This window comes from Torulaspora globosa, chromosome 2 (assembly GCF_014133895.1).
Source record: "Torulaspora globosa chromosome 2, complete sequence".
Classification (NCBI taxonomy): domain Eukaryota; kingdom Fungi; phylum Ascomycota; class Saccharomycetes; order Saccharomycetales; family Saccharomycetaceae; genus Torulaspora; species Torulaspora globosa.
The window spans coordinates 398,991-419,264 of NC_050728.1; the positions used below are offsets into that span (position 1 = coordinate 398,991).

The window sequence follows — 20,274 nt, forward strand, 5'->3', positions numbered from 1 at the left end:
GACAATCTATCTCTTGTCAACGATTTCATCCAGGAATGTCTCTATTTGGCTCAACACTTGCTCCTTTATGGGTTGCGAGACCATCTCTGCGAGATTCCTTAGTGTTAGTGAAGCTTGTCAATAAGTCAAATGAATCATTGTAAACATACCGAGAGCCTTGGGCTCTACCTTAGCCAATATTTCGCTGTAATTCGATGAGTTCGAAGATCGCATTTCAGACGCTATAAGACCCCTGACTGCATCGATCCAACCGTCTTGAAGTAGTCTCTCAGTCAATTGGTTCGAAATCCTGCTTACGAAATCTAGATGTTAGTAGCCTGCCGAGGATCGACTGATAGGCTTATTTCATACGTTTGATAGCTTCCAGTCTCCACGAGGTATCGCTGAATTTCGGTCTTCAGCCGCGAAGAATCGCCATTGTCAGCAATTCCATCCATCCTAACGGATATGGCCAGCTGCAGATGACTATGTATCCTATCTAGCTATCTAAGTGCTGTTGCTCAGTTCGTCTTCATTTGAAATTTACAAGGTTGCGCAAGAGCGAATCCACAAGACTACTACAATACAGCAAGTGCGCCTCGAAGCATTCTTCAAGACGAGAAGGGCTGCCAAAAACCGATTTGCAACCCTCTTCAGCTATCATCTTGTTACGAGCTGCCAATTGCGGCTGCAACTTGACTTTTGGACAGCCAAGTGACTGTGCCATAAACACAGGTTCCACTTGCTCCAAGAACTGCCACGTAATGTCATTGGAGATACGAACGAGTCATACCACTCTTTTGGGGCTTTAACAGTTTCAAAGACTGCTTAAGGAATATACATAGTATTGGAGCTGTGACACATCCGGGGAAGATCTGGCAAGATTGAGATCATCAGTTTGCAGGGACGATAAAATCAAATCCAGCGTTGATTGGTGCTTGGAGACTGCCATATTCACGTGTGTTGAGCTTCTCGATTGATCGTGCAATCTTCCTTGAAAGGTTTTGTTAAGTTAACTTACAGTTCTAAGACAAAAACATTAAATGGTATGATTTCACGAGTTAAGCTAGTTAAGCAGATTGTGCCATCGGTTAGGCTGTCTAGAATATTGGTTAGGAGTATGTCTGCGTCAAAGGGAAAACCTGAGCAAGCGAAGCTCTTAAAAGCTCGTAAGGCGGAGTCTGATGAGTGTAAGTGGATTGGTCTGGAGAAATTAACCTATCTGGATCCAAATGGTAACGAAAGAGAGTGGGATAGTGCTGTCCGTTTAACGAGAGGCAAAGGAGAAGTCGACGGGATTGGAATTCTCGCCATTCTAAAGTACAAAGATGGTACTCCTGACGAGATCCTGCTTCAGAAGCAATTTAGGCCACCAGTTGAGGGTGTTTGCATTGAAATGCCAGCTGGATTGATTGACGAGGGCGAGAGTATTGCCACGGCTGCCTTAAGAGAGTTGAAGGAAGAAACGGGATATGTGGGCAAGATTGTGGCTCAAGGTCCCGTTGCGTTCAACGATCCCGGCTTCACCAACACCAATCTATCGTTGGTTACTATCGAGATCGATATGAGTGCCGAAGAAAATCTGGACCCGCAACCGAGCCTGGAGGACGGTGAGTTCATAGAGTGTTTTAAAGTGCCACTGAAAGATTTTGCAGACGAGATGGCAGCTCTCGACAAGCAGGGATATAAACTGGATGCGAGAGTTCAGAACGTCGCTCAAGGTATCCAATTAGCTAAAATATACAATATATTTTAACACTGTTTAGTTGTGCCTGTCTTTTATGACGCGAAAAAAAAAAAATTCGACACCAGCAGGATTTGAACCAGCGCGGGCAGAGCCCAACAGATTTCAAGTCTGTCGCCTTAACCACTCGGCCATAGTGCCTGATACTCTGGGAATTTTTTTGACTAGAAGTCCGATTATGTCGGCTCACACTGTTCGCAAAGTTGCTTGATTAGACCTGAAGAGTTTAAGATCATCAATGATGCAGAGTGCTGTGATTATTTAAGAGAATACTTTTGAATTGTATCTATGAACGACTCCCATTTCTCCGATGCTTCATATAAAGAGCAGTGAGCGATATCAGCTAGCGAGACATGATCTTCACTTACCACAAGCTGTATTGGATCTTCGCTATCATCCACTGGCTGATCTACATCCATCTTGTCTTGTGAAGCGATGTTAGGGATATTCGAATCCGCAGACTGTTGGCTAGTGACTGCTTTCGGATTAGTTAAGATTTCATTCAAGGTAAACTGCTGGAATCCCTCATCTCTAAGCATGGTTGCTTCCGTGATACTGGGCCGCCTGTTCCCAGAGAAACGACGCCTTTTGTGACCACTAGACGCACTAGAACGTCTTGGTCGTGCGCCACTCATCACTCCCTGACCATCCTGCGCTTTCACTTCGTTTGCTATCTCAGAAGGTCCGAATAAAAGAGTGAGAACTGGTTGCAATACTTTTTGAGACCATTGCAACCAGTTCAATATTTCCAAAATCAGATTCAAATTGTCATTGCTTATATCAAAGGTTCGAAGGTTCATTAGTTTACCGTTGAAGTCATTGACAAGCTCAAATTTTGTGTTGAAAGCTGCGTTATTCTTACTGCTCTGAATGAGCTCGTTCAAATCGAACTTAGCAGAAGTTCTCTGTCCGTCACCCCCTCCACCATTGATAACCTGTATAAGATCATCTGGAATGAAATCTTGCGGAAACCAGCATGAGACCTCATCACATAATATTTCCATCGCCAAAGAAATGCCACAGGTATAGTTTTCTGCTGACTCATTGATCCAGTCTTGACTGTCTTTTTTATATGTGAATTCGTACAGTCTCTGACGAGGATCCTTCGCTCTCGACAGGTATATCTTAGCTAGAAGTTCATTATCTTGGGCTCCTAAAACGTAAATTCCAAACCTGTTGTGTAGATTGGCATGGACTCTAAATGGAGCAGAGTTCGCCTCAAAGTAATGGCGAATGAACTGCGCCAGCTCTGTATGATACTTGAACAGATCCATCTTACCAGAGTACGCCCCCTGCCCACCCGTCTCAACGGCTGTAGTAACATTAGTGCCATTAGCATTGGTGCTCCCATTGGAAGCATCAATGTCAATATTGGAAAAAGTATCCAATAAATGCAGATATTTCAGGTTATGGTGAAACTCATGTAAATCGTGGTACTGAGTCAATGAATTCAGCAAGATGTTACCACTCGCGCTCTCATTATTCTCATGATCCACATAATAGTTAAAATTGTCGAAATTGGAGGCCAGCACCAACTTAACGTCTGTGACCTTCCCTTTCTCCTTAGCAAAATCGATGTCGATAACTATAATTTTAGATGCGGCAGACAACCTGGAAACGTCCGACTCCACGTCTTCGATAAAGGACTCAAGACCAAGCGTCTGGCACAGCTTTGTTATATTGTCCAGCTTCACAGAGCCCGACTTATAGTCCTGAAATAGTTGGATAATCTCATCTAGTCTTTCATCATAGGAATCCGAGCTCATTTTAAACTGAATCTGTTGATTTCTACGTAAGATAAGTCTTGTTCAATGGGCGATTTACGTTATTTCACTTAGCGCATATTGCCTTTAAGCAGTGAACAGAAGCTACATCTGGTAGCGTACAATCAAAGACCAGTGTATCTCAGCACCCAAATTATTTCATTATATAAACGACAGCTGTAAAACACATCTTGATCGCTGAGAAGTGCTTAGACTATTCTTACAGTAAAAAGTCATTAGATTAAAGTTGGAACTGCAAGAGAGAACATCTAACTTTCGCTGCAACTCAGCAGGAGTTCAGAATCAAATCTGCTGGTAATAGTAGAATTTTTCGACATCTTTTTCTTATAGTGCTTGATTGACTGAGCTTTATCAATACAAATGGCATTACTACCACTGAACAAATTTTGCAATTACAACAAGAGTCACTGCAAGTAACAAAGATAGCAAGAAAGATCCCATGTCTGGTCAGGAAATTACCCACCCCACTATTGTCGACGGCTGGTTCAGAGAGATCTCTGATACTATGTGGCCAGGCCAAGCCATGACGTTGAAAGTCGATAAAGTCTTGCACCATGAGAAATCGAAATACCAGGATGTCTTGGTCTTCAAATCCACCGATTATGGTAACGTGCTGGTCTTGGATAACGTGATTCAAGCCACCGAGCGTGATGAGTTCTCATACCAAGAGATGATTTCTCATCTGGCTCTGAACTCTCATCCAAACCCAAAGAAAGTGCTTGTTATCGGTGGTGGTGACGGTGGTGTCTTGAGAGAAATTGTGAAACATGAGCTGGTGGAGGAAGCCTGGTTATGTGACATTGACGAGGCTGTCATCAACGTCTCCAAGAAATACTTGCCTGAAATGTCCGCTTCGTACTCTCATCCAAAGGTCAAAACGTACATTGGTGATGGGTTCCAATTCTTAAGGGACTACCAAAATACTTTTGATGTGATCATTACTGATTCTTCTGATCCAGAGGGTCCTGCTGAAACTTTGTTCCAAGAGGAGTACTTCAAGCTGCTAAATAGCGCTCTAACTGAAAAGGGTGTGATCACTACCCAAGCTGAAAGCATGTGGATTCACTTGCCTATCATTAAGGATTTGAAGAAAGCTTGTAGCGCTGTTTTCCCGGTCGCTGAGTATGCCTACACTACCATCCCAACATATCCAACGGGTCAAATCGGCTTCATGGTATGCTCTAAGGATAAGGAGGCTAACGTCAAGAAGCCATTGCGCCAGTTGTCTGACGAAGAGGAATCAAAGTTGTACAGGTACTACAACAAGAGAATCCACGAAGCTTCATTCGTGCTACCTACCTGGGTTGCCAAAGAATTGAACAACTAGAGAGCTCTGCAAATATTCTTAAGTAGCACGTACTTTCTCTGCAATCCTTTGACCAGCGTCTGAAAGGCATTTTGGTAGCATCTAGCACAAGGTTGATAATTAGCTGGTACAGACTGTAAGTTTGTATGGAAAATTTCTGAATAGATGTCAGTCAAAATGCCAATTGATGGTAAAGACAGTGATTTCTACGTCTGAATTCCAGGCACAAGTGTCAGATCTCCTACCCTGCAACAAATGTAGAAAATCGCAGCTAACTCATGCTTTGATCCAGAGCTTTTCGCTACTTGATGGATTCGATAAGATAATTCGCTATCCGATCTGCTCGAAGAAAGATATCCTTCAATTCCACACAGCTGCGTATGCTGACGCAATTCTGAATGAGCGACTGAATAGGGTTTTGCCATCAGCTGAGGACGAATCAGAATGGTCTCAGCTTCCGGACTTGGCCAGCTGCTGGAATGGCAGAGAAACCAACCGAAGTGCCTGGTTCGAATCAAGGTTGAAGTTGTATTCCAAATTCAAAGCTGCTGAAAAGACTGCAATAGTGGTTTCAAGAAAACGGTCTGCTTGGGATGCTTTGCTGGAAGACGATAGTCATGGTGAAGATTATGGAGAGGACAAGAAAATTGATCCAGAAGATCTGAAAAAGTACAACCTGGAGGGCGACTGCCCGATGTTCTCGTACCTACCGATGTATTGTCAAGTCGTTACAGGCGCCACTTTAGCTCTTGCAGACGAAGCTGTCAGAGGAGAGAAATCGATCAGCATCAATTGGGATGGCGGCAGGCATCATGCCTTCAAGCAGAAAGCCAGTGGTTTCTGCTACGTAAATGACATTGTTCTACTCATACAGAAGCTTAGAAGCCAAGGTTTCGAAAGTATAAGTTACGTGGATTTCGATTTGCATCATGGCGACGGCGTGGAGAAAGCTTTTCAGTACTCCAAGCATGTACAAACAATCTCTTTGCATATGTTTGAGGCTGGCTTCTTTCCCGGTACGGGTTCTTTGCAGAACAACTCAAGAGGAAGTAATGTGGTGAATATACCCCTTTTACATGGGTTGGACGATATGCTCTTGGATCAACTGGTTGGGAAGCTTGTCAAACCACTGCTGAAAAAGCATAGACCTGAGGCCTTAATAATTCAGTGCGGCGGCGACGGTCTCATGGGCGACGGATTCAACGAATGGCAGCTTTCTATTCGGCAATTAGCGAAATGCATTGTAAATTTAGCAAGCTTATTTGAGAATGTTCCTGTGTTTCTGCTTGGCGGCGGAGGGTACAATGAGACCTTAATGAGTCGATTCTACGCTTATCTGACTTACAAGATTTTGAGAAAGTTCAGCTTAAAGCAGATCCCCAATTTTGATTTTGATACTGACGCATTGATTCCAGACCATGAGTTCGTGGAGGCTTACGCCCATGAGGGTTACAAGTTTTGGGCATACGAACAAGAAGGTGGCCTAAGAAAGAAGCATTTGAAGAATGACAATAACCCAGAATTACTAACGTTACTGCAAAATCACTATAACGTGAAACTTGACTCAGATGACAACATCTCAGAGAATTCATGACTGCAGCAAACACATCCCTGATTTCATTGAATGATTTTTAGCTCCCCGATTGCTGATTCCCAGCTCGAATTCCACCTATTCTCCGCTTCTATTAGTGCTCCTTTTCTTAGAGTTTTGTAAATTTCAGAGTCCTTTACCGCAAATATCAAACTCTCATGCAGTTCCCTCCTGTCGATAAACTTCAGTCCATTAACATTATGCTGGAGCAGCTCATCCAGCACTGGATAATTTGAAGCAATCACGGGAAGTCCGGATCCAAGCATGTCGAGTATTTTCATCGGAAGATCAAGTCCTGAGCTAGATGTATGTAGCGAGACCCCATAATCGCAAAGTCGAAGGAGCTTAGGATAATCTTCGGCCGATAACCACAGGAACTCAACCTTACAGCGATGCCACTCGTAAGCCATCACCTGGTCTACGTACTTTTGTTTCAAAGGCCCTTTGCCGGTTATAAAGCACATAATTCTTGGAAGTTCTTGATCGAACTTCTCATAGGAGTTCTCGTAGATCTTCAGCGCTCCCAAAAGAACACCGATGTCTTCATCAGCGGTGAACGAAGTAGAAGTCACGATGAGCTTGTCACCCTTTTTGATGTCGAAGTCAGAAGGAAGGAGATCCTTAATAAACGACTCTGTCTTCAACATGCGATCTCTATCGCAGGTTTCCGGTAAAGGTTGAAATTGAGCCGCGGGACGATCGTATAGGACCGCTATCCTCTTTGAACTCAACCCAAAACTGTTCACCAAGTAATTTTTCATGGCTTTCGTCACAGTCAGGTTATAAGTTGCAAACTTCGCAAACAGGCGCTCGACAATGTAATGAATCACTATGATAGGATGCCAAAAGGACCCGCCAAACTTCATTTGCAGAATAGAATAGCCCAAGTTGTGCCAGTCGATTATCAGCTTGCAACCGGTAAACCGATAAAGCATTGCCAGCGGTAGGATCGGGATCGTCGGTGGATTCTGCATCAACAGATAATCGCTCCCGCGGAGTTCCCACAACTGTCTAGTAATGGCAAAGATCTGCAGAGCCACCTTACGAACCATTGAAAGAAGCTTAGAACCGTTTCTTCCTCGGTAAGTTGGAATTGCATGCACTGTGATGTTGGGATCTTCGACTATTGACCTGGGGAGGGCATCCTCAACGTATCCACAGAATTCAACTTGCCATCCATGTTCGCTGAAGCTCAATGCGTGGTAGCACATCCGGGGGGAATGGCCAATGTCCCCCAGCACATACAGAATTACCCTTTTCTTCGTAGATCGGTTACCATAAAGTAAATACGGGATCAGAATGTACCCAAGGAGAGGTACCGTCAAATAAACAGCGATCAGAAGGGACACCCACTTGAGATGGCTTTCCTCAATCATCAAACAAGTTCAATGGCCCTCAATGGCTCCTAATGGCCTCGAGTTGGTCTTCTCAAGCTCGATCTCTTATAGCCTGCGATGAGCTGTGCTAACGTAGAAAGTGATTAGCACACAGCCTTAAAGGACCATCAACCAGAGTGAGATTAACAACGTTGAAGACTGCAGCTACAAGAGTACTAGTAGGACGTTTGATTGCATTTCAGAAGTGTTAATCGCCAGTATGTCTTCCAATTTGACTGAAGAACAGATAGCCGAGTTCAAAGAAGCCTTTGCTTTGTTCGATAAGGACAACAATGGCTCGATTTCATCGAGCGAATTAGCCACCGTTATGAGGTCTTTGGGTCTGTCACCTAGTGAAGCTGAAGTGGCAGATCTGATGAATGAGATCGACATTGATGGTAACCATAAAATCGAGTTTAGTGAATTCTTGGCGCTAATGTCTCGTCAGTTGAAATCCAATGACTCTGAACAAGAGCTGTTGGAAGCGTTCAAAGTGTTTGACAAGAATGGCGATGGTCTGATTTCTGCAGCAGAGCTAAAACATGTTTTGACCTCGATCGGTGAAAAGTTAACTGATGCCGAGGTGGATGACATGCTGAGGGAGGTGAGCGATGGCTCTGGAGAGATCAACATTCAGCAATTCGCAGCTTTGCTATCCAAATGATTCCGCTAGGCGCTATTGGCATGGCTCCAATGAACTATAGGCCCTGTGACGAATGTTTGGCTTTACCTGTGATAGGGTGTGAACCGGGCGTGCGGCTAACAAAGTTTGTATAGAAGTCATCAATAAATAGACGGGTATAATTCTAATCTGCTGGCTACTTATGAAAGCGGTTCTCTTCGGAGGGTACCGCGTCTTTGAGGTAGAGTTCAAATGGATTCGCCGGGTCTGTTTGACCGCTGCCGTTTGTGCTGGCCTTGTCGGACGACGTTTTCGTTGAAACGGGAGGAACATGTTTCAATGATGATCTCTTAGGAGGAACAGCTGGACGGATGGTGCTCCTCGTGGGCTGATCGCGCTCCTTGCTATCCCCCACCGTATCGTTATGCAGTAGACTAGAACCAGATTTTCTCAACCTTACATGAGCAAGTTCATCTGTTATGGCAGAGACATCAGGCGCATTTGATTGCTCACGATCTTCGCGACCAGGATGGGGTATAGCAGTGGAGCTTCTGCTCAATAGCCCTCTAGGCTTGGGTTTAACGGCAGGCGGTGGCGCCTTCTTTCTACCAGCTATTGAATCGGTGCTTTCATCAATCGGATGCTGTCGCTCGGTTGGCAGGAACTCACTGGGCAAGCGGCCTCTAGGATTGATTGGTGGTGCACCACTGCAACCTTCATCATGGGTTGGAACAACTGACTGAGCAGAGGGCCTTGCTCGCACGGGTGGCGGTGGGAAAGACGATACGTCTTTGCTTTGTTGTCCGTCGTCACTTTTAATTGCCGTTGGAAATGAAGATGTAGAGGAGTAGCTTGAATGCTGGCTGGCCTGTGGCCGCCTGAAAGGCTTGGGTGGGGGCTGAAAAGTAGTACCCGAAGTAACTGAAGTTCCGTTAGAATTTACTGCAGTACTTGTCAGCTGGCGTTTTGGAAGCGCTGGTGAAGATGAGACAGAGGAAGGTTCGTTAGATTCCGCCTTTTGTGTCAAAGGGGCAGGCGTTCTAGCGATGGGTTTTGAGCTCGCATCCCGGGGGCCTCTGTGTGGCTTTGGTGGTGGAGCATAGTCAACTTTCACCTCGTAATCGAATCTACCGGTAATACCGCGAGCCTCTTTATCTGTATTCTTGGCAGAAGTATCTTCCATAAAGGAAGGATTTGCTTGAGAACTCATTGCGCTTTGCTGTGCAGCTTGTCTTGATGGAATTGTCGGCGGTGATCCTGCCGAAGGCCTTGCGGTTTGCGCCTCGGTCCCGACTGTTCCAATTTCAACCGGCGGACCAGATTTGACTACTGATTCAACGCCTCCCGGCGAAGGACACTCCCTAATTTGGTACTTCGTCTGTTTGGGGGTATTGGCGGTGCCACTTGTAAGGTCAGGTGTGCTCCTGTCCTTATGGGTGGGCGGAGGCGGTAAAGCCGTCAGATCAACCGCAGTTGTTGGAAGACGTGAAGCCAAAGTTCTAGCTTCTAAGCTACCGTACTCGAATGGCGTCACCTCGGGGACCGATGCTCCTGAGCGCCCACCAATGCTGGTAGCAGACGTAAAATTAGCTTGGGCCTCTCTGCCGGCCAAAGGCGGGCTGGGAAATCCAGCCCTGTCGTATGCCGGTCTTGCACTGTCGGCTAGCGGAGGTAAATCATGTGCTGGTCGATGCTCCATGTCCGGAGCCGCCAAAGCATGGGATGCGGCCGCCGTGGTAATTTGACTGGCTTGAGAATCAAAGTTCTGTGGTACCACCACGCTGTCACCGGATGACACAGTAGTTGCTGCTGGGCCAGGTACAGATATGCCTTGTGCTCCTTGGCTGCTTATCGACCTTGGAGGCGGCTGAGGTGGTTGCTGGTCAGTTTGTTGATATTGAGGTTGCTGATATTGAGGTTGCTGATATTGAGGTTGCTGTTGATATGCAGGTAATTGTTGAGGCAGAGTTTGCTGCTGAGATGGAGGTTGCTGCTGAGATGGAGGTTGCTGCTGATATGAAGACGGATATTGTTGGCTTGAGGGTCCTCTTACCGGCGGCGGTGGAAAAGTCGAGGGATCTCTGTAGTGGCTTCTGTAGTTGTCATGTTTTGCGTAGCCTTCGTCTTCATCCTCCTCCTCTCCTTCCTTCTTGCCATGCCCATCCTTCTTGCTGCTGTTAAAGTTCTTCTTACCTGCCTTGTAGCCGGTCTTGGCAATATACTTAGTGCCCTGGTAACCGTACTTTCCTGCGCTCTTCAATCCTGAAGTGATTGATCCTTTATTCTTGTCCCAAAAGTCACTCATTCTCCCGACACCATAAGCCCTAGGATCAGTTCCTTCATCCTCTTCCGAGGGCAGATCTAGATTCAATCGTCGTGTGCTCCTTTTTCAATGTTAGCTTCTAACGGCCTTGCTAGATTATACAGCTAAGATGGCGAAACTAGATGCTATGAAAGCTTGATGCCCTATGTATGGTCCTTCTACACCCTGAGCGACTCGCTTGACGTGGTGAAGAGCCACGCCGGTCTCGAGGAAGCTTTGCGTTCTACACTGCGATTAGAAATACGAGATAACAACGATGTGCCCTGGAAAGCACAATTAATACAGGAGTTGGAAGAATCCTCAAACATATTCATATTGCTGGATGATGATGAACTGCGCATTCCGGCGATCTTGGCGTACAGTGGGGAGAGTACTGCAATTGATACTTTCACTGAGTGGCTTAAGTCATCTCTTGGATTGATCGTTACATCGATAGTGCTGGATGCAAGTACAATGTTGCAAGTAGCTGATGCTCTCACGGGGAAGAGCCAAACGTATGACACCAGACTTTTCTTTGATATTGTCACAGAGGCGAAGAATTTGACAAAGATGGAAATGGAGATCGATAAAGCTTCGCTCCGATCTCTCTCTAATTCCAGCGGTTGTTCGTACTCCGAGGGTTTGGTGTCATTTTTATACAACGAGACCGGTATGCGGTTGGAACGACTGCCCCTGGCCTCGATATCTATGGCAGGCAATGCTAAAATCTGGAGAAACAAAATAACAACCATAGAAGCTGATGTCCAGGACGGTGTCCTGCAAGTGATCCTGAAATCCGCCCAGTACCAATTTTGAAGCTACCATAAATATCATAAATGCAATAGAATGTATGTACACGGATTCACTGTTCTGTATCTACGTCGAAGCTGCTACCACAACCGCAACTGCTTTTCAGGTTACCGCCCGTTATCTTGAATGTCGAACCGATCAGCTCAGTGCTGTAGGTTAGAGTTGTCTTATTCAGTATCTTGAGAGAGTTTTCATCTACTAAGACCTTCCCGCCTTCCTCTGGCAAAACGAAGATGACTTCTCTGTTGTCCTTAAAATCGTCATCAAACTCGTCCTTCTCCCCATCCCCCTCAAGCCTCGTGGGAGGTTCGGGAGCTCCAGTTTCCAGCTCTCCAATCCGCTTTTCCGCCTCAGCGTCCGGTATCAAAGACATATTATACTGGAACCCATGGCAACCGCCGCTTTCCACGGCAATCTTCAACACTTCTTTACTCTCGCGATATATCTCACTCAGTCTTTTGAAAGCCCTCTCTGATATGTGCATCTCAGACCCTGGAGGCTGATTTATAATTCGTACTGGCTTGACAATCTGCTCGCCAGATGAGTAGCATCTGTGGGCTCCCCTCGCAGCAAAACTGCCCTTGATGAAACTCCTCGTCACAGAGTTAAATAGCCTCCACGACATGGTACCGGCGATCGCCATTAGCCTTGAACGTCAGCCAAGATCTATTCTCTTCAACCACCAATCCTTACTAAGAGATGGTCTTGGCCTTAGAGCGGTGTTACCCGGCCTCGATCAATGCTTACAAGCCCTTGCATACAATGCAGTCGGCATTTCGCTGGTACTGGAAACTATGAGTGAAGAACCCATTGGAGCCATTGAAGACGGTGAATGTGGGCATAGTGTCGAAGTCAACTAGGTCGTAGTATATCGAGACGATCCGAGAGGTGCAAGCAGCTGCGACAATTGAGTTCGTGCTGCTGCAACTGGGGATAATATGCTTTACGACACCGAGCAAGTATTCTATTGTGAGCTCCTTTGCGTCAATATTGAACGCTCTTGCTCTCTCCAGTGAGAGATCAAATAGTCTTTGTATGTCTTGTGGGTCGTCCAAGTTTGCTTCCGGGAAACTGACCGTGACAGCATAGCTTATGACATGCTCGAGGTTTCTTGGGTTGTTGGCGATGGTACAGAGCGGATAGGTGTCCTGCTGCGCTGGGATTGTGTCGAGAGAGCACTCCCAGCATGCTGTGATGCCCGGGATCACAGTCTTGACGTGGCCCTTGAGTCCCTCAGTCCCACCGTCGATAAGCGGTATACATGTTTCATATTTGGAGTCTCTGGCGATTCGCACGACCATCTCGTTGGCGTATCTGCGAGGGCCTATCGAATCTAGGCCAGAAACTACAAACTGGAACTGTGTGAAGAACTCAGCTGGAAGAAGAGTCAGATCCTGGACATGGGGGACAACCAAAACTTCGTGGGCATCCGGATTCCTTGCTCTCCTACGCTTGCTCCATCGATTAATGTAGCTTGCAGCAACTTCTGCCTTTGGTTTCCCAATGTCACTGTCGCGGAAGAGGAACTGTCTGTTAAGATTGGTTAATTCGATGGTGTCGATGTCTACAACATGGATTTCCCGCACGTTCGACATGGCAAGGTTCTTCAACACCTCGCATCCCAATCCGCCAGCGCCCAAGACCAGTATTTTGCAATCCATCCTTGTCGTGGCCAGCCTCAAGAGTTATTGAATCTCAAAACAGACTACCTACAAGCTATAAGCAGGAAACACTGCACAACGTACATGAAGAAAATTAGTCTAGGTATCACTCGACGTTGAAAAACCAGCAGCTGCTGTTCAGCTTCCTTTGCAGGTCTTTGGGATTGTTGTTCCTACCAGATCTGCCAAACAGAGAGGGAGCTCCGAATGATCAAGGTTAAGCAGGAACCACATCGATGCCAGATAACTTCCACTTTCTTAGCTCTGCCACTCATAGGCGTTGCTGGAGTGACGGAGTTCTGAGCCGTGGAATCAGCCGTGGAGTCAGCCGTGGAATCGGTCTCCGGCACAATGCGTCTTCCGACTAACTTCCAGGTTGCTCGTTAGTCAGACAATGATTAGTAAGAAGGAGGTAGGAAGGCTACCCGTGTGCCATTGGTGGTAACTCTCATATCCACTGACATCACCTTCAGTGCTAGCTGGGTCGCTTCGAATATCGGACCTTGAGTTGTCTGCCGTCGGATCAGTTGTGTGACCAGCTGTTGCTGTTGTTACTGCTGCTGCTAGGGGTTCCTCTTTCTGTGGTTACCGTTCTATTAAAGATTCTCGTCCTTGATATACACCACCAGATGGCCAATTGTTCTTGTATATAAGGGCAGTGGATCTCTGCAATGATTGCAATTCTGTAATATGATTCACTCTTTCTCCTACCTCAGATCCTCAGGAACAGAATTAGTTTCATACAACACAAATCATCCTTAAACAGTTTTCGAAATGGTCAGAATTGCTATCAACGGCTTTGGTAGAATCGGTAGATTGGTTTTGAGAGTGGCTTTGTCCAGAAAGAAGATAGAAGTCGTTGCCATCAACGATCCATTCATCTCGACGGAGTATGCTGCCTACATGTTCAAGTACGACTCGACACATGGTAGATATCCAGGTGAAGTGACCCATGATGAATCGCACATTATCGTCGATGGCCACAAGATTGCTGTCTACCAAGAGAGAGATCCATCCTCTTTGCCTTGGGGTAAGCTAAACGTCGATATTGCTGTTGACTCCACTGGTGTGTTCAAAGAATTGGACACTTGTCAAAAGCACATTGACGCAGGTGCCAAGAAGGTTGTGATTACTGCTCCTTCTTCCACCGCCCCAATGTTCGTTATGGGTGTGAACGAGGACAAATACACTCCAGACTTGAAAATCGTGTCCAACGCTTCGTGTACCACCAATTGCTTGGCTCCATTGGCCAAAGTTATCAACGATGCTTTCGGTATCAGAGAAGGCTTGATGAGCACCGTCCACTCTATCACTGCCAGTCAGACGACCGTCGACGGTCCATCGCAAAAAAACTGGAGAGGTGGTAGAACCGCTTCCGATAACATCATCCCATTCGCCACCGGTGCTGCCAAGGCTGTCGGCAAAGTGTTGCCGGAATTGAAAGGTAGGTTGACCGGTATGTCTTTCAGAGTCCCTACTGTTGATGTTTCCGTCGTTGATTTGACTGTCAACCTGAAGAGGGAAACCACCTACGAGGAGATCAAGAAGGTTGTAAAGGCTGCTGCCGAGGGTCCATTGAAGGGTATTATGGGCTACACGGAGGACTCTGTCGTCTCCTCAGACTTCTTGGGCGACTCTCACTCGTCCACTTTCGATGCCGCTGCTGGTATCCAATTGACTCCAACCTTCGTCAAGTTGGTTTCGTGGTACGACAACGAATACGGTTACTCCACCAGAGTCGTTGACTTGGTTGAGCATGTTGCCAGTGCTTAAGGGAACCTCCTAAGAACCCTTCTTTTTTAAATTTTTTGATGATAGTATATGCCTTCTGAAGATTTTACGGTTTATATACTTAGATCCCTGAACTGATATTTGTCTGTGGCATTGGTTCATTAAACTGAGCGCAATCTCATTCAGATTCTTGACCTTAGCAGGGTACCGAAAGCCAGTAGATCACTAAGCGTCCGTCCGCCCGTCGCTTAGATCCTCGAGATACCGCTTCAGGCCTTTACTGCAGCACGAAGCATAAAAGACTGAACAACGTATATAAAGAAACTAGCGTAGACATCACTCGGCCTTGACACCACCGGTACCTGCTCTTTCAGCCTCTTCAATGGACTTTTTGTCGGTCTTTGGCCCGTTGTTGCCACCGAACCCGCCAAACAGAGAGGGTGCCGCGAAGGGTCTCTTCAGATCGCCCGACGCAGCCTTGCCAAACAGGTGAATCTTGACCTCATTGGACTCCAGAGCGCTCTTGATAGGAGAGATCGCCTGCATAAACAATGGGTTAGTGTAATGCATGTAAAAGTGCATGAACCCCATCATGGCCAGACCGGTGTAGATAGACTTAATCGAGCTGTCGATCTCCTTCAAGTCGTAGTCTCTGACGGTCGTCACCTCCAATTTCTCGCCTTCGCCGCTCATGGGACTTGCTGGAGTGACGTATTTCAAAGTCGTCAAATCGTTCTTTGACACAATAATCCTTCTGACCAACTGGTAGACGATCCACGCCAAACCCACAGAGGTCCCGTATGCGATTCTAATGTACATGATATTCTTTTCATCCTCCATATCGATCCGACGAGCCAGTTGCATCATCACCAACATGATGACCAGATTGCTAATTTGAGGATTCATCTTGGGCACTAAATCTCACTATCACAGACACTACTCTATAACGCCAGCACTGTTCCAAGACCCAAACGTTCCAAGATCCAATCGACAATGCTACACCAGTCACTATATATATAAACGTAAATTTGTACACACTATGCGATCTGACGTTGTTGAGCTTCTGAATACGTGGCGACAGGCGAAAAAAATGAAGAAAAAAAGACTGTCAAGAAGTCGCATCTGACGAAGATGATCATCAAGCTCTACGAAGCTTTACGAACCTTGTAGTAAAGTAAGATTCATTATATGAGGATGGGTCTATCAAATGCAATGCGTCTGTGGCTGATGATGGCGATGATGATGGGGCTGATGATGACGATGAAAATGACGATGACGATGAAAATGACGATGATGATGATGATGATGATGAAGTGATGATAGGTGGAGGTTAATGCGAGTTTGAGTCCTGGCTTTGGGATGGACTTGGATGGTTGATGCTGTTTTGATAATCGTGAACGACTGGTGTAGATGATACAATGGGATGCGGCTTTGGGTTTGCAGGCTGTGGAGCGTTCCACGGACGGTGTTGTTGGTGCTGGTAGGCGGAGTAATACGAGAAATCCGGGACCTGGTCGCGATTTACCGGGATCTCGTGCGACGGTTTCCTCTGTTGCACTGGCATCTGCATGGGCGTCTGGAACGGGATCGGAGCCGGGTACACCTGTGGATTCGCGGGAGCGTTGGGAGTCTTGGCGTAGTAATTGTAGGGATACGCCTGTTGCATGTAATAGGGCGGCCAGTAGTACGGAGCGGGGTATACGCCGCGATACGCGGCCTCAACGTGGTGCTGCTCGTTGAGTTGTGGTCTTGTATAGTTATTGAATGGAAGGAGACCCGGCGCTGGACGGTGAGCTATCGGCGGATGATGCTGGTGTTGATGTTGATGCTGATGCTGGGGGTGATACTGCTGCTGCGGCGGCTGCTGCGGCGGCGCTGCCAACGGAACAGGCTCCTTTTTCTTCCGCTGCTTCCTCACGGGCTTGTATCTATAGTCCGGATACTTCTTTTCGTGGTCGGTCTTCTCCTTCTCGGCCAGCTCTTTCCAATGCACTTTCTCCTCGTTAGACAGCTCCTTCCATTTGACACCGAGCAGCTTCGAGATCTTGGAATTATGCGGGATCTCCAAGCCCTTGGTCGTCCACTCGTCGATCAGCAGCTTGTGGTTGTGCTGTCTAAACAGTATAAACGCATTGCGCGGTCTTGGAATCTTCTCCTTTTCCCCATACCTACCCATCTCACGCGGTGAGTCATCCATCCTTCCAATATCGCCCTAAACAAAGACTAGAACGCCAACAAACAGCTTACTCAGATCACTCTTATTATGATCGATTTTATTTTTTCTTTGTTTTCCTATTATATAGGCACTAGGAAAAAAGATTCAATTGCTTATATTGACACAACACATAAGAACCAACAAAGCATATCAAAGAACGATATGCGCAGCTGAGATGATGACCCGACTGACGTCAAAATTTATGATGAAAAAACCTTTTGTCTCGCAATAATCGCTGAACGACACCGCTCTGGCATGGCATATGCCATAAAGAACCTTCCAGCACAGAAAGCATAGCTGGATCGTATAATAATCGTGCGAGCTCACTGAACAGCTGGCTGAACAGAACCAAGAGCAGGGAGAGGGCGAAGCTAAAAGAACGGATACGAGAAAAAGGAAAGTGTATGTGCCGGGCCCTCGAAACAGGAATAGAAAAAGCTTAATTTGAGAGTGATAGACGCGCCTGCTTGCCTAAAGAGGGGCATTTATGTCCGTACCGGGACATAGAGTTTTATCACAGCGAACTGCACCCGTTTAGGATAAAATCCGTCGGAATTCGACGGCGTCACCGCACACGAAACTAGCCGCTGAGCTCTGCATATTTCTTTTTTCGAGTTTGATCTGTCCCGAGATTTTCCGCTGCACCAATTCTTATATTGTTCCGTTCCGGTCTGCGACCGGAACAATTTTAATGCGCTATCGCGATGCGATGCACGGTCGATGGCTGCGTGGAAAAACTAAGAGAGGCCGGACGTGCCGGAGAATAATCTCCAAGTGCAAACCTGCAGGAGACAATTGAAAAATTAATCCGATCTGCGGACGGTTTCTTTTCACGCGATAATCCGTTCCTTTTTCACGACAGTACTAACAAGGTAGGTCCGTGTGACTCTATATATATATGTATTGTCCAGTAGGGCAGCAGGAGTAGCAGCAGGCATATATGGCTTCTGCAACCAGCACGGTAGTGTGATCATGATTAATGAAGTAACGAAGAGCTTGCCCAGGGATCCTTGCTCCAAGAAGGAGTGGACAGAGGCTGTGGTGGAAGAGACGGTGGTGCGAGATGCCGGTGCCGGTTTTGGTTCGCTAGCGCTGGAGAAACAACAGTATCTGCTGTCGAACGATCTTTACAAATGTGCGTCAGGGGACTCGCTGTCGTCTTTGCAGCAGCTCGCGGACAAGACCGCGAGCGAGTCGCCTCCGAGGAAAAAGTTCATCCTGGAGGACCACTCCACGTATACGTGTGGCGGATCGGTGCGTTCTGCGTGGCCGTCGGCGTGCAGCTCATCGACCACCACGAACTTCCTGCGGCCTCGCATGGAGTTCTCAGGATACCAGATATCGGGATACAAGAAGTACCAGATCGAGGTGGCTTTGAAGACGGTGGATCTGCCCCTGAACCGGTGCAGCTCGCTCACGCCGCATCTGACCGGGTTTCTGACGATCTGCGGGCTGACGAACCAGCACCCGGAGATCACCACCTACTTCGAAGCGTTCGCAGTCACCCACAAGGAGCTCGGGTTCCTGTCGTCCAGTTGGCCCGAGGACTCGCCCATGAGTCCCTACAGGGCGGACGACCAGACCGACCTGGAGCACTGGCTCAATTTTCCGGCGTTCAAGCAGCTTTTCTTGCCGGCGCTGGGCGACTCGCCCAGCTCGCGCCCGACGCTGAACGACGTGATAGAAGGCGATTACGAGTTTGCAAACTACTTAGAACAAAGGTTCATCTTCATGAGGTGGAAAGAGAAGTTCCTGGTGCCGGACGCCCAGATAGACGGGATCGCGGGAGCCTCGTACGACGGCTTTTACTACATCGTACATGACCAGGTCACTGGTAACATGCAGGGTTTCTACTACCACAAGGACGCTGAGAAGTTCCAGCAGTTGGAATTGATACCCTCCTACAAATCGCTGTCAAGCTGCACCGATTGTACTTTTGAATTTGCATAGCATCTACCGGCTCGGGCACGCCAGTAATGTGGAGCTCACGATGTGATATTTAATGGTTTCTAGATAGATAATTGGAAGTGATGATCTTTATGATAGTTGATCGACGGAGGTCACCGGTGACGATGAGCTTGTTGCAGCGACCGTGAAAAGACGGTCAGTAGCTTAAGGCTTCTTTGCTGCGGACAGGAGTGCTAAGGTCGACTCGCAATGGCTTTGAATAATCTCAAGAGACCAGATCTATGTGTACAGTAAGTTCCGAGCGTTTTACCGCTTCGCCTTTGCGTTCTGTTGACTAACTTCTCACTCGACAGATATAAACATGTCGCTCCACCAAAGAGCCCCTACGCTACCAACACGGGACTATCTGGTCTCGTCAACCAGTCAATGCCCATGGTAGCAATGTTTTTAAGAAATAAGTTCATCGCTTGGTTCGCGCTGATCCAGAGTGTACATTACTATTTTAACACCGACCCTGAGGAAGCTAGTGCTGCAGCTGCGTCGAACAAGGGCTCGATGGACCAGCCGCCATTAATGAAAGTATTGCTGAGCGTTGTCGGTTTGGTTGTTTGCTACATGAATCTAGTCATCCCGCAGCCTCCGATGGCGCCATCCAAGGCGGCGGAAACCACTTCGGCAGCACCTAGTGAGCCAACTACAGCCTAAAGAGCGTTTATATAGTTTACTCCCCAATGTCTTCAAACCAGTCGTGCGGTCTCTCACTGATAAACTTCCTCATGATTTTCTTGCATCTTTCATCGTCGACCACAACGACCTCGTGTCCTCTGGACCGAAGGTATTCCTCGCCAGGACTCTTGAAATTAACGTTCTCTCCGACTACACAGCGTGGGATGCCATACATTATGATGGCACCGGTGCACATGTCGCAGGGCGAGAGCGTAGTGTACAGCGTGGTCCGCTTGTAAACGTGTCCTGGAAGTCTGCCGCAGTTCTCAAGGGTAGATATCTCGCCGTGTAGCGTTGCAGATCCCTTCTGGAACCTCATGTTGTGGCCGCGACCTAAAACTGTGCCATCCTCATCGTTGATCAGACACCCACCGATTGGCACTCCTCCTTCGGCAAGACCCTTGGCAGCCTCTTCGTACGCGATATCCATTCCAATCTGATCATACTTGCCAACCGTAGACATCTTTGGCGTTTTACTAGCAGTCTCCAAGTGGCATTTTTTTATCAAGACGTCATATA

At 47.1% G+C, this 20,274-nt stretch overlaps 17 protein-coding genes and 1 non-coding gene across 18 annotated transcripts; 8 read left to right on the plus strand and 10 right to left on the minus strand.

The window, feature by feature from the left end:
- Positions 1–6: 6 nt before the first annotated feature.
- On the minus strand, positions 7–437 carry SUS1 (Sus1p; the record flags this gene model as incomplete). The annotated part of the gene is made up of 3 exons (XM_037282129.1): positions 7–86; positions 150–289; positions 352–437. 3 exons carry the CDS (start codon positions 435–437, stop codon positions 7–9), a joined length of 306 nt encoding a protein of 101 aa, XP_037138024.1.
- A 590-nt stretch (positions 438–1,027) lies between these two features.
- YSA1 (ADP-ribose diphosphatase) lies at positions 1,028–1,735 on the plus strand (the record flags this gene model as incomplete). The annotated part of the gene is made up of 1 exon (XM_037282130.1): positions 1,028–1,735. The coding sequence occupies one exon, from the start codon at positions 1,028–1,030 to the stop codon at positions 1,733–1,735; it is 708 nt and encodes a 235-aa protein (XP_037138025.1).
- Positions 1,736–1,782: 47 nt separating this feature from the next.
- On the minus strand, positions 1,783–1,864 carry HG536_0Btrna4S. Its single transcript has one exon. It is a non-coding gene; the product is annotated as a tRNA-Ser (tRNA).
- Positions 1,865–1,980: 116 nt separating this feature from the next.
- On the minus strand, positions 1,981–3,489 carry MED1 (Med1p; the record flags this gene model as incomplete). Its single annotated transcript, XM_037282131.1, has 1 exon — positions 1,981–3,489. One exon carries the CDS (start codon positions 3,487–3,489, stop codon positions 1,981–1,983), a length of 1,509 nt encoding a protein of 502 aa, XP_037138026.1.
- Positions 3,490–3,946: 457 nt separating this feature from the next.
- On the plus strand, positions 3,947–4,834 carry SPE3 (spermidine synthase; the record flags this gene model as incomplete). Its single annotated transcript, XM_037282132.1, has 1 exon — positions 3,947–4,834. One exon carries the CDS (start codon positions 3,947–3,949, stop codon positions 4,832–4,834), a length of 888 nt encoding a protein of 295 aa, XP_037138027.1.
- A 166-nt stretch (positions 4,835–5,000) lies between these two features.
- HOS1 (histone deacetylase) lies at positions 5,001–6,407 on the plus strand (the record flags this gene model as incomplete). Its single annotated transcript, XM_037282133.1, has 1 exon — positions 5,001–6,407. The coding sequence occupies one exon, from the start codon at positions 5,001–5,003 to the stop codon at positions 6,405–6,407; it is 1,407 nt and encodes a 468-aa protein (XP_037138028.1).
- Positions 6,408–6,430: 23 nt separating this feature from the next.
- ALG1 (chitobiosyldiphosphodolichol beta-1,4 mannosyltransferase) lies at positions 6,431–7,780 on the minus strand (the record flags this gene model as incomplete). The annotated part of the gene is made up of 1 exon (XM_037282134.1): positions 6,431–7,780. The coding sequence occupies one exon, from the start codon at positions 7,778–7,780 to the stop codon at positions 6,431–6,433; it is 1,350 nt and encodes a 449-aa protein (XP_037138029.1).
- A 220-nt stretch (positions 7,781–8,000) lies between these two features.
- CMD1 (calmodulin) lies at positions 8,001–8,444 on the plus strand (the record flags this gene model as incomplete). Its single annotated transcript, XM_037282135.1, has 1 exon — positions 8,001–8,444. The coding sequence occupies one exon, from the start codon at positions 8,001–8,003 to the stop codon at positions 8,442–8,444; it is 444 nt and encodes a 147-aa protein (XP_037138030.1).
- A 154-nt stretch (positions 8,445–8,598) lies between these two features.
- On the minus strand, positions 8,599–10,707 carry AIM3 (Aim3p; the record flags this gene model as incomplete). Its single annotated transcript, XM_037282136.1, has 1 exon — positions 8,599–10,707. The coding sequence occupies one exon, from the start codon at positions 10,705–10,707 to the stop codon at positions 8,599–8,601; it is 2,109 nt and encodes a 702-aa protein (XP_037138031.1).
- A 156-nt stretch (positions 10,708–10,863) lies between these two features.
- IML3 (Iml3p) lies at positions 10,864–11,520 on the plus strand (the record flags this gene model as incomplete). The annotated part of the gene is made up of 1 exon (XM_037282137.1): positions 10,864–11,520. The coding sequence occupies one exon, from the start codon at positions 10,864–10,866 to the stop codon at positions 11,518–11,520; it is 657 nt and encodes a 218-aa protein (XP_037138032.1).
- A 46-nt stretch (positions 11,521–11,566) lies between these two features.
- Positions 11,567–12,157, minus strand: ISA2 (Isa2p; the record flags this gene model as incomplete). Its single annotated transcript, XM_037282138.1, has 1 exon — positions 11,567–12,157. One exon carries the CDS (start codon positions 12,155–12,157, stop codon positions 11,567–11,569), a length of 591 nt encoding a protein of 196 aa, XP_037138033.1.
- Positions 12,158–12,257: 100 nt separating this feature from the next.
- On the minus strand, positions 12,258–13,175 carry UBA3 (NEDD8-activating protein UBA3; the record flags this gene model as incomplete). The annotated part of the gene is made up of 1 exon (XM_037282139.1): positions 12,258–13,175. The coding sequence occupies one exon, from the start codon at positions 13,173–13,175 to the stop codon at positions 12,258–12,260; it is 918 nt and encodes a 305-aa protein (XP_037138034.1).
- A 774-nt stretch (positions 13,176–13,949) lies between these two features.
- On the plus strand, positions 13,950–14,948 carry HG536_0B02230 (type I glyceraldehyde-3-phosphate dehydrogenase; the record flags this gene model as incomplete). The annotated part of the gene is made up of 1 exon (XM_037282140.1): positions 13,950–14,948. One exon carries the CDS (start codon positions 13,950–13,952, stop codon positions 14,946–14,948), a length of 999 nt encoding a protein of 332 aa, XP_037138035.1.
- A 294-nt stretch (positions 14,949–15,242) lies between these two features.
- SND3 (Snd3p) lies at positions 15,243–15,812 on the minus strand (the record flags this gene model as incomplete). Its single annotated transcript, XM_037282141.1, has 1 exon — positions 15,243–15,812. One exon carries the CDS (start codon positions 15,810–15,812, stop codon positions 15,243–15,245), a length of 570 nt encoding a protein of 189 aa, XP_037138036.1.
- A 424-nt stretch (positions 15,813–16,236) lies between these two features.
- Positions 16,237–17,103, minus strand: ROX1 (Rox1p; the record flags this gene model as incomplete). The annotated part of the gene is made up of 1 exon (XM_037282142.1): positions 16,237–17,103. One exon carries the CDS (start codon positions 17,101–17,103, stop codon positions 16,237–16,239), a length of 867 nt encoding a protein of 288 aa, XP_037138037.1.
- A 990-nt stretch (positions 17,104–18,093) lies between these two features.
- VID24 (glucose-induced degradation complex subunit VID24) lies at positions 18,094–19,071 on the plus strand (the record flags this gene model as incomplete). Its single annotated transcript, XM_037282143.1, has 1 exon — positions 18,094–19,071. One exon carries the CDS (start codon positions 18,094–18,096, stop codon positions 19,069–19,071), a length of 978 nt encoding a protein of 325 aa, XP_037138038.1.
- Positions 19,072–19,455: 384 nt separating this feature from the next.
- HG536_0B02270 (uncharacterized protein) lies at positions 19,456–19,734 on the plus strand (the record flags this gene model as incomplete). The annotated part of the gene is made up of 1 exon (XM_037282144.1): positions 19,456–19,734. The coding sequence occupies one exon, from the start codon at positions 19,456–19,458 to the stop codon at positions 19,732–19,734; it is 279 nt and encodes a 92-aa protein (XP_037138039.1).
- Positions 19,735–19,750: 16 nt separating this feature from the next.
- On the minus strand, positions 19,751–20,218 carry FCY1 (cytosine deaminase; the record flags this gene model as incomplete). The annotated part of the gene is made up of 1 exon (XM_037282145.1): positions 19,751–20,218. One exon carries the CDS (start codon positions 20,216–20,218, stop codon positions 19,751–19,753), a length of 468 nt encoding a protein of 155 aa, XP_037138040.1.
- Between the last annotated feature and the right edge of the window lie 56 nt (positions 20,219–20,274).